Genomic DNA, 27,799 nt, shown 5'->3' with positions numbered 1-27,799 from the left:
TTAAAACTAAATATTCTCTTGTTTTCCCCGAAAACTGTTCCTGCCTAGTTGTTGAGGACAGTAATTAAATTTGACACCGCCCAATCAAATGGCATTCAAATCTTCCCCGTGCCTCATAACCCATAAACACTTGTGCCAAGTAGTCAACACGAGCACTGGCAACACCAGAATTTAAAAAGAATGATAGGCTATGTTGAAATCCTGTCATTTCAATTCCGGTCATTTCCTTCCCCAATCCGATTTAATGGTTGTTATCGTTAATGTGTAACCACAATGTCAATCCGACTCGTCTATAGAACCAAATACTGTCCGTGTTATTATGAGTTCCTTTCAAGTTGATGGTGACTGATCGCCACAATGATTCACGGCAGACATCATGTACAGTTCAAACTGTCGTTTACCATAAAGCAGTTCAAAGGGAAATGTTTGTCAGATTGATTTCAACCGTCACGTTTGGCGGGTTAAGTTTGTAAATTATTTTAATGTGGGGAAAAAAATATGTTCCTGTCAATCTCTTTATATCAGCCCCAATCAACTGTTACTTTGAAACAGACTTGTATACGAGTCACAAAACATCGAGTCCGAGTCCGAGTCACCTCTCTCGAGTCCAAGTCCTGAGTCATGCAGGTCGAGTCCGAGTCCGAGTAAAGAGTCACCTTTAATATATTTTGGAAACACATTTTGAGGTACTGCTAAAACCTCACAGTGTAAATGTAAAAAAAAATATTACTATCAAGCTTGCATTTACGCAAAATCAAGTGTGGACGCTGGGGTACATATTTCGATACATTGATTATTTTCCAAATCAATATACATGTATTGGAAACAAACCAGCCGCATACAGGCGCTGTATAATTATGTACAGCACTTAGATGTGTTTCTTCAGCACCGCACATTTCGCTTGCTCAGGAGAGGATCGTCTTCAAAATAATAACATGTGTATTGATGGTAAAAAAAATAAGAGAGTTTTGGTATTTTGGTCGAGTCTCGAGTCATGCAGGTCGAGTCCGAGTCACGAGTCATACAAGTCTGCTTTGAAATCTATCTTGAATCAAACCGACATGTTCGGAACTTTGGAATATAACTTTTAAAGGAATGGTATACATGCATAAGAAGAAACTAAAGACAAGATAAAAAATAATCGTGTCCATGGTATCTCACCAACAGTGACAAGTACTTTCCCCTTTTTCGAGCGAATTAAGACATTTGCAAAAGCTGTGTGTTTTTGTTCCCGGGCAACAGTTAGATAAATAATCCATCAACCGGATCGGCACGTTTTATTTCGAGCAAGAAGCTTAGTTTAGCTGCCTGGTAATTTTCCGATTGTGTGATACCGGGTTTATTAGACAACACAGGCTCGCGGTTTTAAAAGCAAGGACCGTGTTGAAGGGACAAGCCGGTAAGACGGAAAAGCCGATTCCAAACGTCCACCTGGCCTGGATTTAAACGCCAAATGAGTGGTTTTATTTAGCACAGACCCCCGCTGTAGTTAGTGTAGCGCACAGTAGCAATTCAAGGCAATCTGTCAACCCCAAAACAAACCGCCAAATCCTTCGTGCAAATGTATCAACATGACACACAGGTTACTTTTGTGAAACTTACCTCACTCTTTGATGCTTGCAATGCAGTTATGATGCACTGAATTCTTGTAATAGGTAACTTTTGGTCCAGATTTTTTTTTTCATCGACACCATTATCGACTACTGTCATCTGTACTATACGAGTCCATTCTGTGACGTGAATGAAATCCAAGATGGCTGACTTTTCGGCTAGTTTGTTAATCTGCCGGGTTGGTCAGTACACTTTTGAAATTAGGCCGATTACTATGCCAGTTTTGACCAGGAAATTTCACTTTGGAACAGTAACAAGTTTTTATTTGCATTTGTTTTATATTTTGCACTTAGTTTATATTTTGGACTCCTGAACTACGACGAACATGAAATCAGCTGACATTTTTTTTATGTGGTATGGAATGAATATTCATGAAGATGGTTATACATTACGTCATTGTAATCATTACCCGGCTCACAAGTCGTACCTGACTTTAAACTCCAATCCTAGATTCATGAGAAGTCTGTTATTTTATAACCAAATGAAAACCCTAAAAGCAAACAACGTACCAATGGGCATCATTCAACGTATCTATAGTGGAACTGAAATGAAACTGTCACTAATTCGACCGATCCATTAAAGGCCCGCCCACTGCGCACACGTGGTGAGGAAAAAAAACAAGTGCGTCTCCAACGCAAACCCTGTATCCCCTTGCACAACCTCGTCCCCAGGGTGTCGAGAAGTGCGCGCCCACCACTACTTACTTTTGGAAACGCGGTTGGAAACAAAGTAAGCACTGGGGACGAGATTGCCCTTGCATGGCTCAGCACGACTGTGATTGGACAAAACTTCACGGGGGCGTGTCACTTCAGTAGTCTGGTTCCCAGACCAAAAGATTCTGACTATTCCTGATGAATCATAAACGTCTGGACGTCGGGGAAAATTGTCAGGTCAGGGAACCAGACTAGTCAATTCAGGGGCGGGCCTTGGCGTTGCTGGTTTACGATTAATATTATTGATGTCATAATTATCGACGATTAAGTTAGTACGTGCATGTATTAGCAATAGGGGAAACGATATCTAACAGTCAATCAGATAGTACAGCCAATTAGACTTTACAGCCAGCTGGTGTTAATTAGGCAATGCCAAGGAGATGGGCCTGGGAGCTCAACATTATAGGATTTCTGAAGACTGTTGGAAGAGAAAAAAACACAAACAAATGACCAGTTTAAGGTGTATAACATGAACAAAATAATAGATGTTTATTACACTTATGCCTGAAAAATTCTGTTTGCTCCCTACATCTACAAATTTGTAACAGAAATTTTGAAGGTATTGTTTATCAAATGTACACAATGCACAAAATAATAAACAGTGTGGAAGCAAGCGTAGACACCTTTAAAAAAAAATAATAATTTTACAGCTCGCATGGTATGTCTCCAACTTGCACCAGCGGTGGAACCAGGGAAAGGGGTTCTCCCCCATTATCCTCACTACCATTTAAACAAATATATGGTCAAGTCAATCACAAGTCAAATACCAAGTCAGCTATTAACAGGCTTGCAAATGGGACATTAGAAAAAAACGAGAAAACTCCAAACCACACAAGACTCTGTACAGTATTTTTCAATTAATAACGGCATTCATGAGAAGTGAAAAACAAGGAAATCAGCGGATCTGAGGAACAGTTGCAAGCCTGTAAAAATGTCCTTGTACAGTTCAACGCGAAACTTTTTGAGATGCTTCTTGGCAGAAAACACACCGTTTTTTTTTCATTGTACAGTCGAGTCTCAAAAACAAACTCGTTCGGACCTAGCCAAATTGTTTGTTATATCAGAATTTTGTATTAAGAGGAACATCAGTCCCATTCATTGCGCACATAAATGTACAGTCGGGACTTATGAAAACCCCGCCCCCCTTTTTTCCTTATATGGTTGCCACGCCCCTAAAAAGGGTGTGTTCGAGATGGCTCCACATCTGGAATTTTTTTTCTCATGAATGTCAATGTTTGTGGAAAGTTCCATTTCTCTATGAGTGTGGGAACAATATTTTCAGGGTGGGCATAATGAAAACCCCGCCCCCCTTTTTTTCTTATATGGTTGCCACGCCCCTAAAAGGGTGTGTTCGAGATGGCTCCACATCTGGAATTTTTTTTCTCATGAATATAGACGTCTGTGGGACGTTTTAGTTGTTCATGAAATATGGGCACAATGTTTTCCAAAGTGGGCATAATAATTAAACCCCCCCCTTTTTCTTTTAATGGCTGCCACGCCCCTAAAAAGGTACTTTTGTGGTGGCTCCGAATCTGGAAAACACTAATAATCTATATAATTATGTCTTTGTGAAGTTTCCTGCTTTTGTAACAAGTGGGAAAAACCGTTTTCACTGCGGGCACAACAAGTCCCGCCCCCCTTTTTTAAATGGATGCCACGCCCCTAAAAGGGTAAATTTGCAATGACTCCACATCTTACACATTTTCTCGCATGAATATAAACATCTGTGCCAAGTTTCACGCTTTTATGCAAAAGTGCACAATTTTTTCACATATCCGCTGGACTTTTTTTATAAGGCTTTTTGTTTGTTATAACCAGAATTGTGTATTAACAGAGTTTGTACTAACGAGATTCAACTGTAATTTAATAGACCTTGTGCGTAACAGCCATCTTAGAGGGCAATACCCTTGTTTTGCTGGTATATGCATGAGTGAAGCCTTTGTGCATTCATTTAACTAAATTAAAATAGCAAAAGATGTCCTCGAAGATGGCTGCTACGCTAACGGTCTATTGGTTCATGTTTAAGCAATAAATCTCAATGCTCAAAATGGACCAGTGTGTGTTTGCTGCACCAAACGTCTCAAAGTCTACCATTGAATAACTTGTCATTTGACAATGGGTGCCTTGTGATGAATTGATTACCAAAAAGAACTGTATTAATTTCTGAAAAAAGGAAATTTGTTGCAATTCGGATGTAGGGTTTTCTACTTTTATATAAGTGCATTGAAATCAATACAACATTAAATTACTTGCAAGACTTCTGATGGTTAACATGCATGCAATATTCATTAATAGTTTTTAATTATTCAGATGGGTTTGTTTTAATCGCCTGGCTTCTACAACCTTAACTGACAACAAAGAAAACTATATTTCTCTGAATTCACAAAGACAAAATGAAATACCATGTTCACAACTGTGTGAAACATACAAATGCCAATATGGAACCAATGTTCCCCATTGTACTTATTTGTGTTTTGTTGTTTTCATTTATGTATCACAGATTGATCAATTGAAAAAAAACTCCATTATTTTGCAACCTCTTTAAAACATATCTTTTGAAGACTTTCTGTGACATTACTTTACAAGAAATGTCCAATATATAAACTATAAACCCTGACATACTAAATTACTACATTTATCCCAAAATAGAGTGTAAAATCCACTTCACAGCATACAATGCAAAAATACACACGCATATAGCCATTCCTGTTTCCAAAGTTGTTGGGGTCCACACATGTTGCAGGACAAGATATTTGGGCCCTCAAAAGTCCCCCTCAAGTTAGTCAAACATTTTATAAATAGAAAACTTCAACGGTAAGAAAGGGAGAGTTTGGGGAGACAACACAGCATTAAAGCATCGCAGGTAATGTATTTTAGTATTACAGCTATCCCAGCTAAATAGTAACATAATGTGTCCAATAACAGCTCAAAGAAATTAGACGACACCAATGCAGTAGAAGTAGTGGTAGGTACAAGTGAAAATAGTTGCCCGACACTCGTGCAAAGACACACTCTCTTGTTTTACTATACTCTTGAGGACAATGCTTTGTGTTTTCCTTTGTCCCTGTAATATAACACACTCCCATAGACTAAGCACACAAACCTACCACAGAGGACCATTTTGAACAAAAGACCCAACTCCCGAGGACTGAAAGGATCTGTTGTTCTCCCTTTGTGTCTGTCCTGGGGGGGGGGGGTATGTAGAACAAGTACACTTTTTATGGCTTTGTTCGCATACAGAATAAAATTAGTCGCGCGTACATTGCAGCAGATGCACCTGAACCAGTACAATGTACACGCGTGCTGTGTGTCCTGTCCTCTTGGCTCTCGAAAGCAGTCACAAAGCACCACCTAACTTTTGTGCCCGGAGTCTAAACAGGTTGGTAGCTTCGCTGATTAGACGGGCGCTGGGGAACAATTAGGGTCAAACCCTGTCCTTATTCTTTGGCGACTCGACTAGCCCTGGAATATCCGACAGGTTGAATGGCGACGTGAGCCCCAGCTCCAGCTGTACGGCGATCATGTCATCCATATTCATGTCCCGCACTTCCAGCCAATCAGAGAGCAGAGATGCAGATAAGGGTCCTGAATCCAGCTTGCTGCAACATTGGAAAAATGGTTTCATGTTATAAATATTCATAATGCCACTCCTGAGGCTAATTTCTCAGCACTGCTCAAAGGTAGAGAATATCATTTGTCATTTGTGCATTTCCCCCCCCCCCCCCCCCCCCCCCCCCGTTTGGAGCAACAAATGTGCTTAAACTCTAAAAAAGGGTGTTTAACAACTAACCTGATAAAATTTTAGCTCAGTGAATGCTGTACATTGTATATTCTGAGAAAACAATATTCTAGGATCTTGATTTCAATTCAAAACTTGCCGAGTCTTGTTCTAAAACTGCGCCCGAAATCAGCGTCTGGAACACTTTCTCATTCAGCCGATTGCAGCTACGCGATGTCACGCACTGAAACGACAAATTATAGCTACCGCACGCGCTTGTGCGTTGTGTCAATGCTTGCACGTACCCATTCACGGCTTCGCCGAATTAAATACGAACTACTACGAAATTTCCAAAAATGCGTCTTTAGACGCATCTTTGGAAACGATCTTCTTTAATTGTTTTCTTCAAAATGGCAGCATGCCAAATAGATTAATTTAACAGGGAGTTTAGTGCCATTACTATCTTTAAACTAAGAATATTTTTCAACAATAATTTCGTCAGTTACTTTTTGGATAGCTGCAAATGATATACTCTATTTTAATGGTAAGCAGATTGATGCACAAACTATAACAGACAAAATGATGCTGACCTCAAGTGTATTTTAGGGCCTTGATGCCATACACTTGCTTATATATTGATGTAAAATTGTTTCACTGCTTCTTAAAGAAAATTCTACCTCTGAAGTTAGCGCATGATGTTTTAAGCTTACTGCTCACAGCTTTTGTAAAATGAACACAGGGCTCTGTTTGCAGTAAATCACATGCTTAGCAGTACAATGTACTGCCAAACAGATCTGCTGAAAGAGTGCCCAACTGTATCTTCGGCAGTGTTAATGTAATTTTCTGTTTGGAACAGTTTCATCATCACAAATGCATACTTGTCTGTGACATTATCACAGAAACAACGATAGCTCACTATAATTCTTTTCCATTGCCTATTTAGGGAGGGGGGGGGGGGTGTTTCCCACATCACACAATCCTGAACCAGTGCAGGTATTCTACATCCCACACTGGCTCTCGAGAGCTACTCAGTGTTATGTACAATTTCTGCAAGTAGTCCAGACGATTGGCCTATCGCAGTAGAATCGCATTAGAATCGCATCAACGCAGCTTGTGAAATATTGTTTTTAAAATTACATGATATGCAAATGGACGCGGGACGCGCAAAATCTGAGACAAACAAAACGTAGTGTACAAAAACTCCATAGGGTTGTCTAAGGGGCGCGGCTAACTCGCAAACGGCGATAGATCAATTTTTACCATGCAGCCGGTGGTGATCCCAAGGAACCCTCCAGCCAATCTTCCAAGTCCATACTGAGTCCATATCCAGCTCCGTCACCCTTGGGTGTCACCTGAAGTATCGGCGGTAAGCTGTCTTCCATGGCCGACTTGGACAGCTGTCGGATGACCTGGGCTAGCTCGGGTGGGGTAGGTGAGGGGCGGGAGTGGGTGGGGAGGCCATCTTGGCGTACAGGACTTTGCTTGCTGAGGCTCAGGTACTGGGAGCTGTGCTTGTAGGGGTAGCTTTGGGGGTTACCTGTGAAAACAGAAATCAATTCAGGGGATGTCCAATTACATTTGATAGGGTAAGTTTGGGGGTTTCGGAAGATATTTCCTGAAACCTCTAGTACAAGAGAGTTTAAACATTTGTAACCAAAGAACATTTGTTTTTCCATCTATTCTTGTATTTTCCATTCAAACAGCACTTTTGGGTGATCAAAATGGAAGTGCGTTGACCACTGTAAGGTGTACATCATACATTTTAAAATTATAACATAAATTTTCTAAGTATTGTAAACAAACTTTTTTGGTGGTAAGTGAACAGTTGTTCAAACACACACATGTAAGGTTTTAATGTGCATTACCTGTTGGGCTTGTGTAGGGTGTAAACCTTGCTTTCATTGAGTCTTCGTAGGCTGGTGGTGACTGCTGGATGTTATGTGGAGGTGAGGGCGTCTCGCGATCTGAGTAGTGACGCGATCGATACTGCTGGAACCCAGAACTGCCATCACTCTTGCCAGGTTGGAAACCTACAGACAGTGACGTGGCAGTTGGGTACCTACTCAACAACTGGGCAGTGGCAGTATCAGTGGTAGAGGCAGGAGGTTGATTAGCTGAACTTGTCGCGGTAGACATTTGCTGGTCTCCAGTCTGCCTTGAAGTGATGACACTGGAACTTTTCTGGTCACTTTGGGCATAGAAACTATGATTTGGATTGGTGTTCATGGGCTGGCTGGATGGCTGACTGAAGTAAAGCTGTGCATTGTTCGTTCCAAAATTGTTCAGTGAGGACGGGGACGTCTTTGTTGCACTGCTGTAAGAGTTTTTCTGAGCTTTGGAAGCCACTGAGAAGGGGAACATGTTTGTGGAAGCAGTGCTATCTAAACTTGATATCTGCTGCTGCGTTGGCACACTAATTGTCTCTACCACTCCACTGGTGGCAATTTTCTCACCAACTTTTTGTCCGCCTTGGGCAGTGTTTGTGATGGAGGACACAGATTCTCCTAATTCAGTCACTGAGGAACGACTTGACGATCCCCGAGTGTTCTGGGAAGGTTCGGCAACGGCTGCAGATACTCCAACATCTGACTCGACACGTTTGTGAAAAAGAAGGGATTCCTCCTTGATGACTTTGCTGTGTTCTGACCCCAGTGCAGAACTATCATCGCCAGCTTTGTCCGATTCGCTTGGTTCCTCTTGATCCTTTTTCTTCAACATTTTGTTCCATCTCTCCAGCATACTTCTGTCTTCGTCCGTCAGCATTTGGTGTTTGTCATCCTCTTGTACCTCTTTTGTGTTTTTCTTGCCCTTCGCTTTGCCCTTCTTCTGTCGTTCAATGGACCGACGGAGCTTTTGACGTCGTTTCTGTTCCCGTTCTCGTTGGCGGGCCACGGCGGTGACAGGAATTTTTCCACCACCTTTCTCAGCCTCAGATTCTGTGAAAACATAAAACCAACCCAAAAAAAATCATACATGTACTTCTAAAGTTCTTTGTGAATGCTTTCTGAACACCAGATGTGACAGCATTCTCCATTATTGCTTGATCTGCTCAGTATTACTGAAGAACACAAACACATCAAATTCCACGACACCAAAAATTGACTTAAAAAAAAACAATGAAAAAATGACCCGACACTACAGGCTAAAACAATCGTCTCCTGAAGACTATTTTCTCAATCTCTTTCAAATTGTACATGTGACTGCAGATGTCATGAGCTACTTGACCATAAGAAGCAGGCACATGAAGTCCTGCAAACTAAGAGTTTAACTAAACTCGGGAGTAAATACCCCAATTAGAAACAAAGAATCCTACCTTTTCTCATTTTATTCTTTAATACCGACTGTCGTAGGGCTGCTTTGATCAGCTCCTTGGTGTCCTCAGAAATTGTCTTCTGACCTGTGCCCTCCACAACAACAGAGGGCAGAGGCTGCTTGGAACTGTTCAAACTGTCTTTCACCTGGGAACTTATTGTAACAGAATTCGTCTCTGCTCCTTGCCGTCGTGCACTCTTCATATCTACGTCCTGTGATTCTGACACAGAGGGTCCGATACTAGACCCATTGAGTGGTTCTTTCTGTTCACCGTGGGCACTTTTCATTTCTACATCTTCTGAGATGGTGTTACTTGATGAGGCAGTGAGGGTTTTGAGTGTAGACATACCCTGGACTAGTCCATCCGTGTTACCTATTGCACTATTCTGGGCTGACCTGGTTGCACTTTTCATGTGCACATCGTTTGAGACACTAAGTGTTGACACTGCCATGACACTCAAAGTTTCTTCTGCCTCCGAAACCATTTTGTTGGGCTTTGCTTCTGGAGTAAGGAACTTCTTCTCCTCTGCAGGGATAGAGGGGACTTTAAAGATGCCCTCCTTTGGAGGGCACTTCACATCAGAGCTTTGTTTGGTGTCTGGAGGATTGGCAACTGGCAAGGTATTGGCAGGCAAAACTGATGCAGCAGCCAGCTGCATTATTGCACTTTTGGTTTCTTGAAAGGCAGCTGAAGTGGCAGTGGCTGCTGTGGACGGTTTCACGACGGAGACAGAACCTGGAAACTTCTTCCCAGCAAAGAGTTTGGTTCTCTGGTATTTCAAAATCATCTTTCCAACATTTTGCCTGATCTGCTGCTTGGTGAGCTCATCCTGCTCAAAGGAGAAATCAAACGTGGGAAAGCATTCTGGCTCATCATCTGGATCATGATACTTGGCCAAGAAGGGATGCGAGAGAGCATCCTTGACCGAGATTCTATCGGAGGGGTTGAAGACCAGCATCTTTGAGAGCAAGTCCTTCCCGTCTTCATCCAGGTTGGGGTACTTGTCTCTCAGGTTTGTGGACTGCTTCCCGCCAAAGTTGCGGTGGAAGAAGTTAAAGATCTGGTCACTGTTTGTTGAGCGGAGTAGACTGTCTGGTGGCATCCCCAGGACCTCGATGATGAGAGTCAACTGATGCATGGGATTCTTGCCTGGAAATATCTGCTTGCGGCCCAACATCTCTGCAAAGATGCAGCCAACCGACCACATATCCACGGCGTAAGAGTAGTCGTCATTAGAAAACAGCAACTCCGGGGCGCGGTACCAGCGTGTGGCAACGTAAACGGTCATAAACATCTTGCGTTTGGAGTCGGCGTTTCCAGACAGCCCCCTGGCCATTCCAAAATCGCCGATCTTGAGTTCACAGTTCTCGTTCACCAGGAGGTTGCTGGGCTTGAGGTCCCGGTGAACCACGTTGGCCGAGTGGATGTACTTCAGCCCCCGGAGGATCTGATACAGGAAGTAGCGGATGTGCTCCATGCTGACTGACTGCTGGGAGTGGATGATGTGGTGGAGATCACTCTCCATCAAATCCAGCACCACATAGACATCCCGGAAGTCATTCAGAGGTTCCTTAGGCATAAGGATCTCTCGGATCCCAATCACGTTCTCGTGCCGGAAGTGCCGCATGATCTTGAGCTCGCGGTAGGTTCGTTTGGCCGTGGTCAGCTCCTCAAAGGCATTTGGGATCTTCTTGATGGCCACTTTTTCTGAGGTTTTCTTGTGCGTTGCTGAGCACACAACTCCATACGCACCTGGGGGAGGGAAACATTTTACAAGATGAGTGCCATGTAAAACAAGAAGTCTTTGTTGGTGCAAAATTACAGTACTGCAATGTCAGTGAACCCCACTATCTTAAAACAAAACGATTTTTGTGTAACAATTCACATGAAGTTTCAACTACACACAACTTTAATAATTTGGCACGAAAACATAGTTTTGTGCCTTCTTGCGCATTTTTCATGGAAGTTTTTTCAAACAATTCAATTTTTACAGTTTGCACTGATCTCTGCATTGGAAAAGAAAATACAAGTACAACTCAATACAACATATACAACTCAAACATAGTGTTTTTCAAACATTTGCACCAGCTTTGTTGCTTTAACTTAAGCAAGAATGATACAGACAAGCAAAATTTGAACACTAAAAATGTGTTCCAAAAATATACCTCAAATATTTTTAAGATCGTTTTGTGATCCACACAAGTCCCTCTTAATGTCCATGTTCTTCAAACGTGACCCACCTGTTCCGATGTTCTGGATTGCACGGTACTCCGAATTGTCCAGGTCAAAGCTCACGTCCAGACATTTGGTCTTGAAGGCCCTCAGGTTTCTTGCTGCTGCATGCTGCATGACTGCTCTAGATAGTCTTAGACTGACCTAAGACTTGTCTGAAAAAATGGATAAAACCAGCGTTACTTTTCAATTGCACTTGTAACTCAATCTTGATTGAAAAAACAACGTTCTGTAAACATGTAATGTATCCATGCAACAGGGGCAAACTTTAAGAAGCTGCTAACATGTACACATGTTGTACATGTAGCTTCCTGAACAATTGGAAAAAATGCTGCTACCTGACGCCACTTCAGCGGTTGTGAACAAAGTCTACGAAGAGTCAAGAAAGTTTTCTAAGTATTTCCTAACAAAATTGGAAATGTTTCTCAGTCCCAGATTCATGTCTTATCATCATTTTTGCAATGACTGACCTTCATTGAGATGATATACACATATATGAAGAGAAAAGTGGCATCGGGTTGCAACATTTTTTTTCCGATAAATTTTAAAAGACAGAAAAATCTACCCAGCAGATCAGGCAGCAGAAACATGTTATACCAGCCAAGTATCACATGTACAGTACTGTTTATTAAGACTTGTTGTTGTCAGCTGTTTTTTTGCTAAGTTTGTAAATGTGATAAGCATTTATTCTCTGCTTCTTAACGAGCGGCATGAAACTGGGCCCAGGAGTTAAGCTTCGGAAATCCAATTCACGTGGATACCACGTTAACAATTCATAACACTGGTCATGACATTGTCAGATTAGAAGACAGGAAACAGGAAATTAGTAATCACCTGATAATTCCGTGTGTGTTGTCACTATCTACTTCAAGAACTGTAAAAAATCGTACAGTTCTGGAGTAGTCACTATCTATGGTTTGGATGAGGTTTACTTTTTCAGTGTTTTTCTAAACTATCGAATAGGGTCATTAGGCATCTAAACATTAAAAGAAGATGGTTAAACAAGCCATTTTGGAACGATATGTAATCACCCTACGAAGTAAACGAAAGAGAGGCCTGTTTTTTTTTCTTTCTAGTAGCAGTGAAAGTGCATTGAGGAAAAACCGGAATCCTCAACCACGGACATTATGGAGCAATCAAACTCAAGGACAAGGAGTGTCAAAATGTACAGGATTACATGACCATGATGATAACTGAACATGGGAATAGTCACACAAAGCCAAAGGCAGAGTTTATTTATTTACTTAGGCAGAGCCTATTTCTTATTTGGCAGTGTATATTTTGCCGGAGACGGCAAACCTTTAGTAAATGTTAGTTTGCCGGATATGCACTGAACATGCGCAGTTACTGTTTTTTTGTACTTAAACATTTTCCGGTGACAAATTTTAGTCTGGCTCCATGCCAAAATTATCGTTGTTACCTCGTATTCACAAGATGGGATTCAGACCATTTTATAATTTCGGACTTTATTTCCCTTTTAAAAAAAATCCTCCAGAGCCACAAATCTGAAAAAGAAAATGTAATACTCTGCAAAAAATGTTTGAGACATGTTAAAATAATAAAAGAAGAATATTCTTATTTATTTTGGGATGAGAAAAAAACACTTAAAAATGTGGTGCGGTCGGAATCGAACGCGAGTCATCCCGCTTACTAGAGCCTTTGCTGAACCATTACACCAAACGTGCTACACAACTTTTGGTGGGAATTTAATACATCTTATAATTCAGCCCTATTTTAAAGAGTACAGCGCCCTCTGTTGATATGGATTGCCGCCGGCAAACCTTTAGTAATCGTTAGTTTGCCGTCATTCATTACCTCCGGCAAAATATCCACTATCTTCTTACTTATCCTGGGTGATCCATTCAGTGAGAAAATGGATGATGATCCCAGCTCACACAAAATTATTAAACATGTTAAACATGTTAAAACACAATTAAAATATTAGTAAGAGAACAATGTAAGAATGTATGAGTTAGTAAACATTCTGTACATAATATCATTTATTCAATATATGGACGTACGTGCAACAACGCTTTGACCATGTTGACAGCGTTATATCGGACATGCATGGCGGAGAACACAATTCACAAAACGTTGTGCCCACCGTTATTTATCGGATTAATCTGGATCTCAATGTTAATAAATTCGACAAATATATGTGACAAAAACAACATCACTCACTGCGGATAAACAGCTGGTTTCCCTGATAAACTAGTCGGAGTGTTTACAATAATGGAGCAAGGAATACGGGAACGTGAATATCCTCCATTTTTATACTGGCTACTTGCTGTTGCTAAAAATAGAACGTCTGGTGTATGTCGTAATGCGCTATGCGTTTTATGAATTATTCATATTGACCTACCCATAATGCATTTTTGTGTGTACAATAAATCCACGACATGACTGAACTGGAACAGGTAAATTGCCATTAATAAAAAATGATCTTATCTCAAGAAAGTTACGCAATGATGCCTATTTTGTCAAACTGAACTGATGTTAAGGCTAATAAGTCATATCATGTGTGTCCTACCTTCAATTTAAGATGACCATTCATTGGCAAAAACGACGGGAAACAACCACTTCTTGCCCACTCAAATTTAGTCATGCTCATTTCGCACAAAAACAATGTCATTGGCATTTCACAATACAGTACTGCGCGTGCGGAAGTGTAGTACTATAAAAAAAAAGTATCATTGACTTTAGTCACTGCATTGTGGGATAATCATATAAACCACAAAGGGTGGTGCTTTGTTGTGATCATAAAGTTGAACAAAGAAATTGACTGGAGTGGGATTTACAGGCAAGTGTATATGCTAGCCTAAAAAATAAGGGACAACAGAATGTAGCCTACTAAATAAACATGCTAAAAAAAAAGTATGATTGAAATTTGTGGACGTAATCTTTTACACTAGGAAATGTTCCTCAATCTCAAAGTCATTCTTACCTTTTATCATTCATAAATCAAATCAAGCTATTATTTCACTTTTTTATTATTTTTTTTTCACGTCTTGCCGTGGAAATGAATGACTATTTTATTTTGTAATTACATGTAAACGTAATGTAGAGGCCATACATGTAGTTAACATATAGATTTGGGCCAGAATACGGCATTCTACCTCTTATCAATTCTTGGGGAAATTGGATTTTGGTTGGCATTTTTCAAAATGAGCTAATTCAAAAGTTGGGGCCAAGTAAAAAATAAATAAACCAGTTTCTTGTCCCCGCCTGCTCATTTTTTCTGCCCGCCTTCTTTTTTTCCCTTTTCTTTTTTTATTCATACATTTGCAATATTTGTAAATATATTGTTGATTTATTGTCTTCTTCATTTGTTTCTAAGAAAAAAGAAAGGAAAAAAGTGCGCCCGCCTCCTTCATTTTTTCATAAGCCAGACGAGATACTTTAAAACATTTTTTTTTTACTTGGCCTTAAAATATTAGTTGAAGTAACTATGACGCAAGTGGACATTTTTATGAAGTGTTTTGATGCATTGAACTCTGCTGTATGAGATGTCCTGGCAAAGTTGAATGATATGGTGTCTGATTGTTTTGGTTTTTTTTTTTCTTTCTATTTTTTAATAGATTTTTGGGACTCGCCCTTCCGAAGAGTGAAGTAATAAGCTCTAACTATGCACCTTCGAGGCTGACACAAACAATCTCTGGAGCTTGAATACGGCAGCCTTTTGGCCAGACCCGTAAGATGATTAGTGGCATCCTGCCACATCAGTGGGGGAGCTTACCATGGACTCAGAATCGCAGAGCCTGACCAGCAGCCCTGGCATTTCCTCGGAGTTTTACGAGCCTGACCCTTCGAGGAGCGACAACAACAACAACAACAGAGGGACGAGCCCTGGGGTGGGCCCTGAAGATCTGTATTCATCGCCTTCATCTTCAAGCAGCGATCGAGACACTCAATTTTCCCCTGAGAACTATCAAGATGAGGAGTTCTATGGAAAGTTGAAGGTTAGAATTGTTTCCAATTTCTTTTTCAAAATGGGGGAGGATTGTGAAGTTCATAAGTTTGATGTATGCCAATATATTATCTAGTTTGTTTGGGAAGGAGTGTTAGTTTTATCTTTTATACACTCCAAGTACCTTAACTGAATATCAGTGCTAGTAGGCATGGTTCTCCAGGTCTCCGGAAGCTGGGGGATATCGTACGTTTCTGTTTTTTAATTTTTTTTATTTTAGCAACTTTTACCAAGATTTTGTTACACTGACTCCCATCACAACTTTCCAAATTTGTCAATTCCTGGTCTGATTCTTTCCCAAAGTTGTTCGAAAATTAGGCCCTCAAAACAAATATTTTAAACACATCATATCCTCCTAACCCAAGTTTTTGTTTTGAACTGTAGCTAAAGGCAAAGGACCTAGTCCAGGTAATTTTGTTTTTCATAAAACTGGGACCAGAGTTTTATTTCAAGGGGCATCAAGTACCATGTATAGTACTGTAAAACACCGCTATAACGCACACCGCTATAGCGAACATTTGGCTCCCGAAATAGCAAATTTTATTATAATGCACAATCAATATAACGAACATTTTTTTACGGACCCCATCGTGTTTGTTATAGTGGCGGTCTACTGTAGTGGTATTCTTGGCTCTATTTGTACCTCATTGCTGCAAATAGGATTTTGGACGGTTACATACATTTGTATGTGATGAGCCTCCGCCTCGCACTCTTTATATGCGTAGGAAGCCGCTTCACTGCCTGTTGCCTGCTTTGCGGGTGATCAACTTACATGTACATGTATGTATGAACGGTCAACACATAATACACACCCAAGTGTGTATTTGCCTGCAGTCAGGGACCCCCTATTGTCCCTCTTTGTTTGTACTTTAACTTTTTAGGAAGACCTCCCATATGTTTTGTACATCCAAATTTGGGACCTCTCGGGAATTGGGGACCTATTGTCCTCTATTGTTCAACGTCCCCTATTGAATGCAGAAACAAACTCACATACATATACACACCCTTATCGCTTAACTCTAACCGAACTCAACCCATCAAAGCCCAACAGCAGGTTTTGTTAAAATCTGTTGGGATAGGTAGAGTACCCCTAAACTGACGGTCTTTTACACTGGGGTTGGCATACCTCCAGAAACTAAGTCCAACAGTGTGTGTGTACAATTTCCCATGTGGGTGTTGGAATTTGCCAGAATTGGTACGGTTCCTTGTAAATTATGCTAGGGAGTTAGGGTTAATAGAATAACGATAATTATTTGTCCCTATTAATGAGTTTGTAAAAAACTGTGACCAGTCTTTGGAATTTGCCACAGGTCAAAGTTCGCAGGGACGGCAAGAAACTCACTGAGAAGAAACGGCGGCAGGACCTGCAGCAGCAGTACGGCAACCTCAGACTGTTGGTGCCAGGGTTACAAGATGTGGAGGGTCGCACGCCATTCTCAAGGAATGTTATACTCAAAAACAGTAAGTGCAGAAAACTTTGGTGGGAAATTGAAACAAATTTCAAATTGATACTGATAAAATAAATACCAAAATTGCTTTTAAATAAGAGCTTGAAAAACATTTTAAATCATGAAATAAACCAAATTGGGTATCTGACTAGGTTCCATGGCTTCTGACTAGTGCAACTTGAGAAAAAAAATTAAAATAAGTTTTAGACCGCCAACATATACATGTAGGGATAGTTAGCTCGAATGGTAAAGCATTATTACAGTGTTTCTAAGGTCAAAGGTTCACCAAATTTGGAATTCTAAATCAGACGAAAATATACATTTTCAAATCATTTTTATTATCGTTTCGGTTTGCGGTAACACCATGTGGTAATAACTACTGCTTAGAAGATATTGGTTCTGAGAAGAACTTGTCCTGCTTATTATCAACTTTGCTAAGTAGTTTTTTGTTCTGTTAAGAACAGTCCTGCTGTAAGTTCTAAACGAACTTGTCTTTGGTCTCAACGTTTCGACTAGCCTGCTCTAGTCATCGTCAGGAGACTGAAGTTGGTGGAGATGCTACTCCTTAAGTAGGATTTGTTAGGATTAGGAGTGCTTGCTGGGCATGCCCTGCTCGCTCGGGTGTGTCAGTTGGTTGTGAGCCATGGGCATTGTGTTGAGGGATGCCCGCTGAGCGTCCTGCTCGCTCGACTGTGTCAGTTGGCTTGGTTTAGAGCTTACAGCAGGACTGTTCTTAACAGAACAAAAAACTACTTAGCAAAGTTGATAATAAGCAGGACAAGTTCTTCTCAGAACTAATATCTTCTAAGCAGTAGTTATTACCACATGGTGTTACCGCAAACCGAAATGATACCGATACCCCACCATGCAAAGCCTCAAATCTTATATCAAATTATTTTTGTTTAGAAACAAAATTGTGGTGTGTTTTTTTTATGCAGCACTGCATCACATTGAACAGCTGAAGGTCTCTGTGAGTTCTTCCCTCCACCTGGCAAATGAACTGCGACTTGAACAAGAATACAACCACCAGCTGGAAAGGGAATGGCAAATGTGGCGAAAAAAAGTAGAGGATTTGAGGTGAGTATCATGCATGTTCATACCAACATTAAAAACCCTCCTTTTAAAAGTTAAGAAAATTAAGGCCTTTCTAAAAAACTTAAAAATGTGTGTTTGTATTGTTAAAGATTATAACAAAACACAAAGTGAAAGAAAGGGCTTGTTTTGTTTTACAAACACTATTTCATAATCTGTGCAAAAGCACACCAAATTTTGTAGCATCAACAATTTTGGCTTGATTCATTAGGTTAACAGCGACTTTCTTAATTAAACTGCAGTTTTCGACATCATGAAATTGGCTTTGCGTTCATTTTCATTTGAAGTATGTCTCAACCTTACCTTATGAATCGACTTGACTCAAACATTTGTCGAGTATCAAGTGGGCACTTTCTCCAAAACGATTTTCACCTGGAAAACATTTAACTTTTTAAATTAGTATCTCTCCCTACTGATCATATTGAGACCAATTTATCATTAAAAAATAACAAAATCTTGATGTGTTCATGTTTGTACAGGAAAAAGAAACAACGAAAATCACAGACAGACAAACCAGCTCCTCAACAGTTGCATCCAGATATGCTAAACGACATGACATCACAACATGGTCAGTCCAAATGGCCACCTCAGCACCAATCAAACAACTTGCAGACAATCACATGACATGCAGCTATTGCATAATTCCACAACCACTATGCAAAATGTCTTCAGAACTATGTAGTTAACAAAACAGTTTCAGAATTATATATGTGACCGGCTCCACAAAAAAGGGTATTAAGTCGTGCTGTGCATTATTGTGTAATGGCCCGCTCAGTGTTGAGAGGGTGAAAATCTTGTAAAAAATGTGATTTTCATTTTTTTGTCATGAATGACATCTTTAAAACCTACAGTTTCAGGGTTCATTCACAGAAATGTTGATTTTGATAAATAAAGTAGGAAAAAAACTACCATTTTATGTGCATCGTTCTGTTGTTCTACAACAGAGCCAGCTATTTCAAAGCCTGTTTTCTCTGTTGTGTAATTCGAACTCCAAGGAGGTAATTATTATACAAATAAGTCATGTCTCCAGAACGGGAGAAGCTATGGAGCTCTATTATATACCAAATGAAAGGGCTTTCCAACCATGTATATAACTCAATTTCACTTTTTTTGCGACGTAATACCCTTTTTCGTGGAGCCGGTCACCTATTCTTACATTGGTGGTATGCCTAAGAGACATCTACTTTGGTTTTCTCTCCATCCTTATTAAAACTGAAAGATTTGAATACTTGGAACTAAAGTTTTTCTATGCAAATTCTTATCTTGTTTCTGGTCTTTTTTTTTTAAGTGGAATGTGTTTTATTAAGGTGAGATTTATTCAACGTACTTACAATGCAAAGCGGACACTTTTTGTGAAATAGATTTATGTGTCCTGTAAAGGTGGCAAGGTGGGTTTAAATACTGTTGAGATATGAAGTGTACTTAATTGAATTTTTGTGTTAAAAATAATGTGCCTTATCTGTCGTTAATTGTTTGATGAATGTTCTGGCAGTGGGTGGTTTGAAAAATTATTGTGTAAAAACTAAAGGCAGTGAGAAAGCAATTGGTATTCATTTGGAAATGGAATATTAAATTTTCAGGGATGTATTTACATTTGTACAGTGTAGCAAACCTGATGTTTCAAAAGGGATGTTTTTACAAACGAAGGATACAAATAAGATGGATGTTTTTCTCAGAATCGAGCGCATCTGGTCAAGTTGGTCAACAAGTCCAACTACATAATACACATTTCCCTTCACAGTACTGTTTTGTGTGTTGCACTTGGCTTTCCCATTCCTGTGATTGCAGGACAATGAAATATTTTTTGGGGCAACAAGTGTCAGTAAAATCATGGAGCATTTTCTCAGGAAACAATTTTTTTTTTTTTATTACAGTTTTTTTTTTATGTTCGATGTGCATAGTTTGGCAGTTTTGACTTTCCAAATTAGTTTGTACATTTGATTTGTTCTAAATAATTTGTCATACATATGAGTCTTGAAGGATTTATTTTTCGTGATTTGGATCTTAAAAAAGGTGCAAAGTTGTCAAAAATGATTTGCTTGTTAAAAAAATGGTTAAGACTCTTTTCATTTTACCATAAACTTCAGGATGTGTAGCAATATCGAATTCTGTACTTAAGGTTGTTCCTAACTAAATTGGCTGCATAGAAGTTCGTTTTTCGACATGTTGGCCTTTTATTGTTCAAACAAAGTCCCACATAAAGAAACCTTGATTTGTTGCTCTTTCCGTTGATTTTGGTTAGACATTTAATCAGAAAAACTTACTGTTAAACAGTTTAAGTTATGATATGCTTCACCATGTTGTTTTTGTTATTGTAATCTATATTTGCATTCTACTTCTGTAAATTTTGGGTTGTAGCATCATTGTGTATATACTTTGTGACGTGTGATGCTTTTTCTAAAATCTCTCTGAAATATAGTTTACTTTGTCTTTCAAATTACTGCCTTTCAGTCAAATCGAAATATGTGGTTTAAATACACAAAGAAATATTTTCATATGAACAAAACATGTGGACACTAAGTACTTGAACCGGCATTTTTATTTAAAATAAGTACAGGTATTCAAACGTTCATCAGAACTGAAAAATTCTAAATTCCTTCCATGTGAACTGGTGTTTTTGTTGATCACTACTAACACAATTCTTATATGCAACTCAGTTGGTTTATATTTGAAATCCAAATATTGGCGTGTTGATCACATTTTCTGTGTGGTATCTTATAATAGAGGTGGTTGATGTATATTTAAATGGTTTGATTCGCAAAATGTGATAATTGTAGTCAAGTCTTTTTCACCATAATTTAGACCTTTCAGGGCCTTTTTTTAACTGTTTATTAATGTCTTTCACAGCAACAGATATTTGTATAATTTGTGCCTTTTGATAACAAGTGCCTTGCATCGTACATGATTTTAACAAATTGTCTTGTTTTGGTTTTTGTACTGAGATCTTTTCTTAAAAAAGTGCTTTGTATGTATGCAAATATAAGTTTTCATTAAAATAACAAGGTTAGTCTTATTAAGTAAGATGGTGTGCTTTCAATTTTTATTTGCATAGTCCCTGAACGCGGGCATTTGAGGCTCAACATGCAAAGCATTTGCACTTTGGTGCCGTCACTTTTGAGGTTTCAAGCTGTTACATTATGCGCCTATCAAATCTTCCCCCCCCCCCTTCCCCCCCCCCCCCCCCCCTGCATTGCCCCAGGTCTGATGTCGGGATTTGGTCACGTTTTTCATGCCCCAGGGTGGGGATTTTGGTCACTCAAATTACATTGTTAACATTGGCGTGCTACATGGAAATGCATTTACTAGTGCGCCCCACGTTTTGTAGGGATTAAAGGCTTCTGAATGATTCTAAAGCTAGGGATGAAGCCGACGCTGGAGACGAATCAAGATTTCGAAAACACCCAAAACATTTCTTGGCACCAGGTCACTTGAGGTCGCTGTTTATAAACACGTGTAATAATTTTCTTATGTCATTTTGCGGGCGGCGGGGGTAAGGTGCCGATCAATCGATCGCTGGCATGGTAGGGCGCGCACGGTCGATGTATCTAGTCAATAGAAAGAACTAGATATATACCGGTAGATTTAGATAAAATCTGGTGACAATCAGAGTGATTAAATCACCATACGGCACACAGGTGTTAATTGCTGCAGCGTGATAACGATGGGAAATCCCAGCACATCAACAGCAAGTAAAGTGCAGATGCCGATGTCCCATATGCTGGCGAGATGGGGGCTTTGCCTGGTCGGCACGGTGCTTTCAATCTACGCGCTGTACGTGGAAACCAGCAAGGAGTCCAACCCGGACTACACGGCTATGTGTGATATTGGGAAGAGCATCAGCTGCTCCAAAGTCTTCACGTCAAAGTGAGTAACTAACAATAAGAGCTTGGCCTTGGAAGCTGTGAAAATACACTTGTGAATGAGTGAAGCTTCTACATTGTACTGGCTTCAATCATTCACTACATCACTAAAATCATTGCAGCCTGAAACAGTGATTAAGTACATGTTTCAGGCAGCGGTATGATTTTGCCTAGCTTGAGTAACTCCAGCTCTAATGCCTATAGGCATTAGATAGAGCTGGAGTTACTCAAGCTAATTTTGCCTAGCTTTAAGCTTAGTTACCGGTTTCGACATTGTTTTATGATTTATTCCGAACCTCGGTTTTAGGAAGAAAATATATTTTCTGAAAACTGAATATTCCTGTTATTTGTTTAAATGCCATTTAGCAATAGCATGTTGGGGAAAAAATGTTGCATCCTGAAGCCACTTCCGTGATTGTGTACAAAGTCTATGGATAGTCAAGAAATGTTTGAAGTATTTCTTTACAAAATTGGAAATGTTTCTCAGTCCCAGATTCATATCTTAGGCCCTATTATTTTTGCAATGAATGACCTTCATTGAGATGATATATGAAGAAAAATGTGGCGTCAGGTTGCAACATTTTTTCCAAGGCCTAAACTGTAACAGTTAAACTTGAGTTATTGAAATTCTGATTTTGATGGAATGCAGTCACTCATTTAATTTATACGGGTTTTAGTTCGAAGGGATGCCTTGAAAAGGTTAATTTCTAACACCATCCAACATAACCACAGAATAACTGCAATAGTAGCAGATTTTGGAATGTCCTTAAAACAGGATTTTAGAAGCATATAAATTGATTCCATTTATTTAACTCTACAGATATGGACGTGGATTTGGCATCGTTGGCTCTATACTTGGTGAACGACATATACTAAACCAACCCAACAGTATATTTGGCATTCTCTTCTATATTCTTCAAGTTGTAATCGGTAAGTCATTGTATTGAGCACTGCTTTTGTAATCAGAGTTAACCTCCCGCCCCCCCCCTCGCCCCCCCCCCCCCAAAAAGTGTGACATGGAGATTTTTCCAACTGAACTCAATTTAAAGATATTTGCAAACATCAAAAAACAAAACTACATACAAGTACCAAATTATTATGAAATACCTTACTTAACTGTAAGGCCAAGTAAAACAAACACATATTTAGCGTCCAGGTTTTTGAAAAAAAGGAGGAGGCGGGGCTTTTTTTTTTTTTTCCAAGATAGCCGACAACCATTGGTTTTTACACTGTTCAAAGATGCAAAAAATGAAACAGACATGCTGGACAAGAGAATGAAACATATTTTATTTACAGTGTTTTTAGTAGTTTTAGTAGCGCTTTATAAATATCCATTATTATTATTATTATTATTAGTTTTCCAGCACAGTTTTACAAAAAAATAAAAAAACACTGCGGCGCTGGCATTCTTGTCCATGTCGAGGCTGGTTTGGAGATTGCACGGTCGACTGCATACATGCATGATGTGGAAAGTGACCAATAGTGTCTAGAATTAGAAGTTCCAACTTGCAAGTATTTGATTTTACGATGGATCGGTCGACATTTTTGCTTTTTTTAAAGGAAAAAAAAAGGAGGCGGCCTTCAAAAAGGAAGTGGGTGGGTACGCTAGAGAAAAAAAATTATTTGGCCTAAGTAAATAATACTAGTCACAAGCATACTATGAAATCATGGCACCTGGTGTGATGTCATATTCAAGAAATCCTGACGTCTATAAATTGCTCTGGTTCATCTGACATAGAGTCAGATGAACAACATTTGTTTTCTTGGTTTTTCCAGCATGTACATGTACGAACAAAAACCTTTAAACAGGCCAGTGTAACAATATCTGCTATAAAATACATACCCCCAAATCCTTCCCTTTCTGAAACTTAAGTTACAGCAAAAGCAAATGTTGTCAAATATTACATAAAGGTCTGATAAAATGTTGCATATTTTACTCACTAAACACAACTACCAGCCTTGTTAACATTTTAAAATTATTATAAAGGTTAGTTCATTGCCTTTGAAAAACAATTAAAATTCTGCGATAGGTCCTGGTACACGTACACTTTTGTCAACAGATAAGGGGCCACGTGTGGCAATGAATGGAAAATTCTAATTAACTTAGGCCCAGCTATTTTTTGTGTTGGAAGGGTTTCATATTGTGTGAATTTCATAAGGTCTGTGTAGAAGATTACACTCGGATGAAGAATGTATGTAGTTATAAGATGAATATTGTGTGGCAAAATTAATATTCTGCTGTCAATCAGCAAAAATAATACCGGGTATTTCTGTTTTTTTTAAGCAGAATAATTCAATTTTGTACAAGGGAGTTGACTTGAAATAATACAAGGAAAACATATATGTTTCCCATTTATTGGAATCAGTACATTTGTGTACATCCTGAAAATGTCACACACAAAAAGTGCTGTATTCCAGTAGTCAGACAGATCTAGATATTAAACAACCAGTTTTACAATGCTAAAACTCATTACCACACATAACATGCTGGTAGTATACAGTGTGTATTTATTACGTGTAATTAGAAAGGCTTTCTGTACAAAGTACCAGTGTATTTTCATGAAAGCAATTTACACGGTGATTGACTTTTGAGACTCAAATTAGTTCCAGTTTTGCACTAATGAAACCTCATTAATACTGCCGTTGGTTTTGTGACGTGGCACTCTGTAATTAATACACGTGTTAGTGCATTATATATTTTGAAGTGCTTTTATTTCTTGTACTTTTTGGGGGTGAGGGCAATTCTTTTCCCTTTTTTGGGGGGGGGGGGGGAATTTAGGATAGTTGAGCTGGATCAATTAAGATAAACAGAAGATGCTAGTAGCCCAAATCATTGAGATTTAAACCATTCCCAGCTGAGACAAATATTTGAATTAAACCCACGCTTGATTTAGTTCACAGTTCTGATTAAATATTTGAACTTTCTGGAATCTAATTTTTAAAAGAATATATTTTTTTCTGTAAGAAATATGATTAACTCTGCAACAGTTCACTTCAGTGCCAATGTTGCAATCAAGGTGTAGGCCCCTATCATCTTTTTTTGGGGGGGGGGGGGGGTGGGAAGGGGGAACTTTCAACCTCCTAGCCCCAACCTTCAAATTAGAAAACTGACCTTCAGGACTGTTCGGGAGAATCCAGAACATAATTTTTGGCAGGCAAATAAATAAGACAGCGGTGCACAGACCAGTTGGCCAGCCATTACAAATTTCAAATGGAGTAGTGGTGTGCATTTATGGGTAGTATGGGCGCGAGGCACCCAACTGAAGTAAAACACTGATACCCAACCCAAGGGCGGATCCAGGGGGGGGGGGGCCAAAGGGGGCCATGCCCCCCCCCCCCCTCCAAACGAAACCAATTTTTTTTTTCATATGACATCACAATAAAGGCAGGCAATGAGTACACCACCATCTTTTCCTCAAAAAAACATTGGTTAAAGTGGTCAGATATTGCCTCAGATCGCACCACAGAGCATCTAGAATCCAAATTTTTTTTTTGGGGGGGGACCAAATTCTTTTTTGGCCCCCCCCCCCCCAAATTGTGTTCTGGATCCGCACTTGACCCAACCCCAGCATGCAGATCCCGAAAGTTGCTGTTCAGAACATGGTCATAAAGGAGGGCACGATAAGACTTCTTATACTATATTTGTGCATCACCACAGAAAGTGTGTGCAGCGCAGTCTTAAGGATTTGCAACCTCAAAATGCACATAAGCGCGAAATCTGTTTGGTTTTCCATACATGTATATGTACATGATGTAGCCTGGTTTTCATTTTGAAATTCCCCACAAATGGCATTCAAAACGTTGATTAGTTGATGATGGGTACCAGATCCCATAATCTGGAACCGGTTCCTGCGGCAGGGTACTCGGGTACCCGGTTCTGATGCACACCCCAAGTGCTGGGTCTCATTTGACACTATAAGCGCCAGTGACTAACAAATCGGTCCATTCATCTTTTGGTTACCACCCAGGTCAGACCCACACCCTGTCGGCCACTAATTTCCTCATAATGACGTCCATCCTGTCCAACTTTGGCTCCGTCTACCTGGCCTACATCCTCGTGGTCGTCCTGGAGGATGCCTGCCTGGTCTGCATCTCCACCTACATCGTCAACGCCTTGTTGCTGGCCGTCAACATCCTCAAGTGGACGCACCTCAGGAGGACACTGACGAAGAAGGCGGAGTAGTTCATCTTTTTCAGTCAAAGAGGATAACATCAGTTTCCCTTCATGAAGATGCTAACCCGTTATTGCCCCAAACCACCCTGCCTGTTACTCCCTGTACCGTCCCAAACCTGCCCTAGCTCTGTATGGCTTTATCCCCTGAACATTTTGTAAGACTGTCCTTTTCCATTCAAATGCCCTTTTTATCCCCCTGGCTGTAAGCCGGAGGGGGATATTGCGATAGTGTATTCCTTCTGTGTGTATGTCTGTATGTATGTCTGCGTTTGTTTATGGTGTAAATCGAGGACACACACGCGCAACATCATCGATGAATTGAGGACAGGAACCAAATCGAGGACTCCTCGGTTAGAAAATGTGTACAAAACCAATGAGAGCTGTTGCGAAAAAGTCATAAAGGAAAAGGAAAGACGAACAATAGAAAATCCTCGATTTACACCACAAACAAATATGTCTGTCTGTGTGTGTGTAACGTTTTTGTTAGGTTAACTCTTGTCAGCATGATAACTTGAGAAATACTTTACTTAGGAACTTGAAATTTGAAATTTGGTTTGTGGGTTGTTCTTGGTAGTCTTAATTAAGAAGCCTAGTGCTTTTGGGGCTGACAGATCAAAGATCAAGGTCACTATTGCTAAAACAATAGAACTCTTGTCAGTGCGATAACTTGAGAAATACTTTACTTAGGAACTTGAAATTTGAAATTTGGTTTGTGGGTTGCTCTTGATAGTCTTAAGAAGCCTATTGCTTTTTGGGCCAACAGGTCAAAGGTCAAGGTCACTATTGCTAAAGCATTAGAATCTTCAATTTTGGTTAAGGACATCACTGACAAGTATCCGTACTATTACTGACTCTATAAAAACTGCCAGCATGCTAGGGGGATCGCGCAAGTTTCACTTGCAGTATTTTTTTAACCAGCGCTTATGGCCCCCCCCCCCAATATTTGAAAAGAGTGCCCTTCTTTTGTCAACAAGTGCCCTTTTTTTTCTGAGCCTATGCCTCTGTTCATGCCCTTTTTTGTGCTATCAGATGTTTTACAGGTGCCTTTATTTGAATTTCGTGCACGTATTGTCCTGAAAAGCAGCATGTATTGTGCGTTTTAGTGTGCTTAAGCATCGGTTTTGAACAGCGCCCCAATCGACAGATGGTACCAGCCAAAGTGGCTGACATAAATAATATGTACTGCCTGTATTTTTGTCTTCTATTCCTTGATTTTCTTAAAGACTCCAATGGCCAGGGTCAGCCCTTGCTAATAAAACCTACCGCTTGTGCTTTATGAAGGTGCAATTACAATGTATTTTGTATTCAGTATTTTGTGTTGTGTTTGAACCATGAGGATTGCAACAAATAGGTTGCAGTGCTGGATTGAAACTATTAGAATCGCAACATTACCAGATTAAATAACTAAAAATATTGGAAAATACCAAACATTATTTAAATTTAAACAATATTCGAGTTTAACTTGATTTGCAAAATAGATATTGTAACACTGAGAACTCAAGTGTAGCGTGATGTAGTTTTCAGTATAGTCTGTGTAGTGTAGGAACCGTAAGCAAGGTCATGTTGCAGGCTAGAATGAAACTCTAAGTATTGCAACTTGACATATTATATGTATATGATTTTAATGTTTTGAAATGTTCATCATTTAGGTCAATATATTATAAAATTTCA

General features: G+C 39.7%; 3 protein-coding genes across 3 annotated transcripts; 2 read left to right on the top strand and 1 right to left on the bottom strand.

Moving 5' to 3' along the window:
• Nucleotides 1-5,517: 5,517 nt before the first annotated feature.
• Nucleotides 5,518-13,868, bottom strand: LOC119728183 (mitogen-activated protein kinase 7-like). Its single transcript, XM_038200305.1, has 6 exons — nt 13,769-13,868; nt 11,596-11,742; nt 9,356-11,107; nt 7,908-8,978; nt 7,303-7,579; nt 5,518-5,923 (listed from the first exon to the last, which is right to left on the bottom strand). Exons 2-6 carry the CDS (start codon nt 11,702-11,704, stop codon nt 5,749-5,751), a joined length of 3,384 nt encoding a protein of 1,127 aa, XP_038056233.1. The 5' UTR covers nt 11,705-11,742; nt 13,769-13,868; the 3' UTR covers nt 5,518-5,748.
• LOC119728188 lies at nt 13,869-21,115 on the top strand. The gene is made up of 5 exons (XM_038200318.1): nt 13,869-14,004; nt 15,166-15,546; nt 16,865-17,015; nt 17,941-18,079; nt 18,574-21,115. Exons 2-5 carry the CDS (start codon nt 15,325-15,327, stop codon nt 18,716-18,718), a joined length of 657 nt encoding a protein of 218 aa, XP_038056246.1. The 5' UTR covers nt 13,869-14,004; nt 15,166-15,324; the 3' UTR covers nt 18,719-21,115.
• A 438-nt stretch (nt 21,116-21,553) lies between these two features.
• LOC119728182 (vitamin K epoxide reductase complex subunit 1-like protein 1) lies at nt 21,554-26,383 on the top strand. Its single transcript, XM_038200289.1, has 3 exons — nt 21,554-21,958; nt 22,775-22,884; nt 25,923-26,383. The coding sequence occupies exons 1-3, from the start codon at nt 21,756-21,758 to the stop codon at nt 26,135-26,137; spliced, it is 528 nt and encodes a 175-aa protein (XP_038056217.1). The 5' UTR covers nt 21,554-21,755; the 3' UTR covers nt 26,138-26,383.
• The last annotated feature ends 1,416 nt before the right edge of the window (nt 26,384-27,799 follow it).

This window comes from Patiria miniata, unplaced genomic scaffold (assembly GCF_015706575.1).
Source record: "Patiria miniata isolate m_02_andy unplaced genomic scaffold, ASM1570657v1 HiC_scaffold_1, whole genome shotgun sequence".
Taxonomy (NCBI): Eukaryota; Metazoa; Echinodermata; class Asteroidea; order Valvatida; family Asterinidae; genus Patiria; species Patiria miniata.
This window is presented reverse-complemented; position numbering and strand designations above follow the sequence as displayed.

Bases quoted from the DNA above. Each gene is read 5' to 3' on its own strand.
- LOC119728183 (XM_038200305.1), bottom strand. From the start codon at position 11,704: ATGCAGCATGCAGCAGCAAGAAACCTGAGGGCCTTCAAGACCAAATGT. The intron at 7,580-7,907 runs GTAATGCACATT...CTGTTTTCACAG, and splicing joins ACCCTACACAAGCCCAACAG to GTAACCCCCAAAGCTACCCC. The intron at 5,924-7,302 runs GTAAAAATTGAT...CCAATGTTGCAG, and splicing joins GGATCACCACCGGCTGCATG to CAAGCTGGATTCAGGACCCT.
- LOC119728188 (XM_038200318.1), top strand. From the start codon at position 15,325: ATGGACTCAGAATCGCAGAGCCTGACCAGCAGCCCTGGCATTTCCTCG. The intron at 17,016-17,940 runs GTAAGTGCAGAA...TTTTTTATGCAG, and splicing joins GAATGTTATACTCAAAAACA to CACTGCATCACATTGAACAG. The intron at 18,080-18,573 runs GTGAGTATCATG...ATGTTTGTACAG, and splicing joins AAAAAAGTAGAGGATTTGAG to GAAAAAGAAACAACGAAAAT.
- LOC119728182 (XM_038200289.1), top strand. From the start codon at position 21,756: ATGGGAAATCCCAGCACATCAACAGCAAGTAAAGTGCAGATGCCGATG. The intron at 21,959-22,774 runs GTGAGTAACTAA...TTAACTCTACAG, and splicing joins TCCAAAGTCTTCACGTCAAA to ATATGGACGTGGATTTGGCA. The intron at 22,885-25,922 runs GTAAGTCATTGT...GTTACCACCCAG, and splicing joins TATTCTTCAAGTTGTAATCG to GTCAGACCCACACCCTGTCG.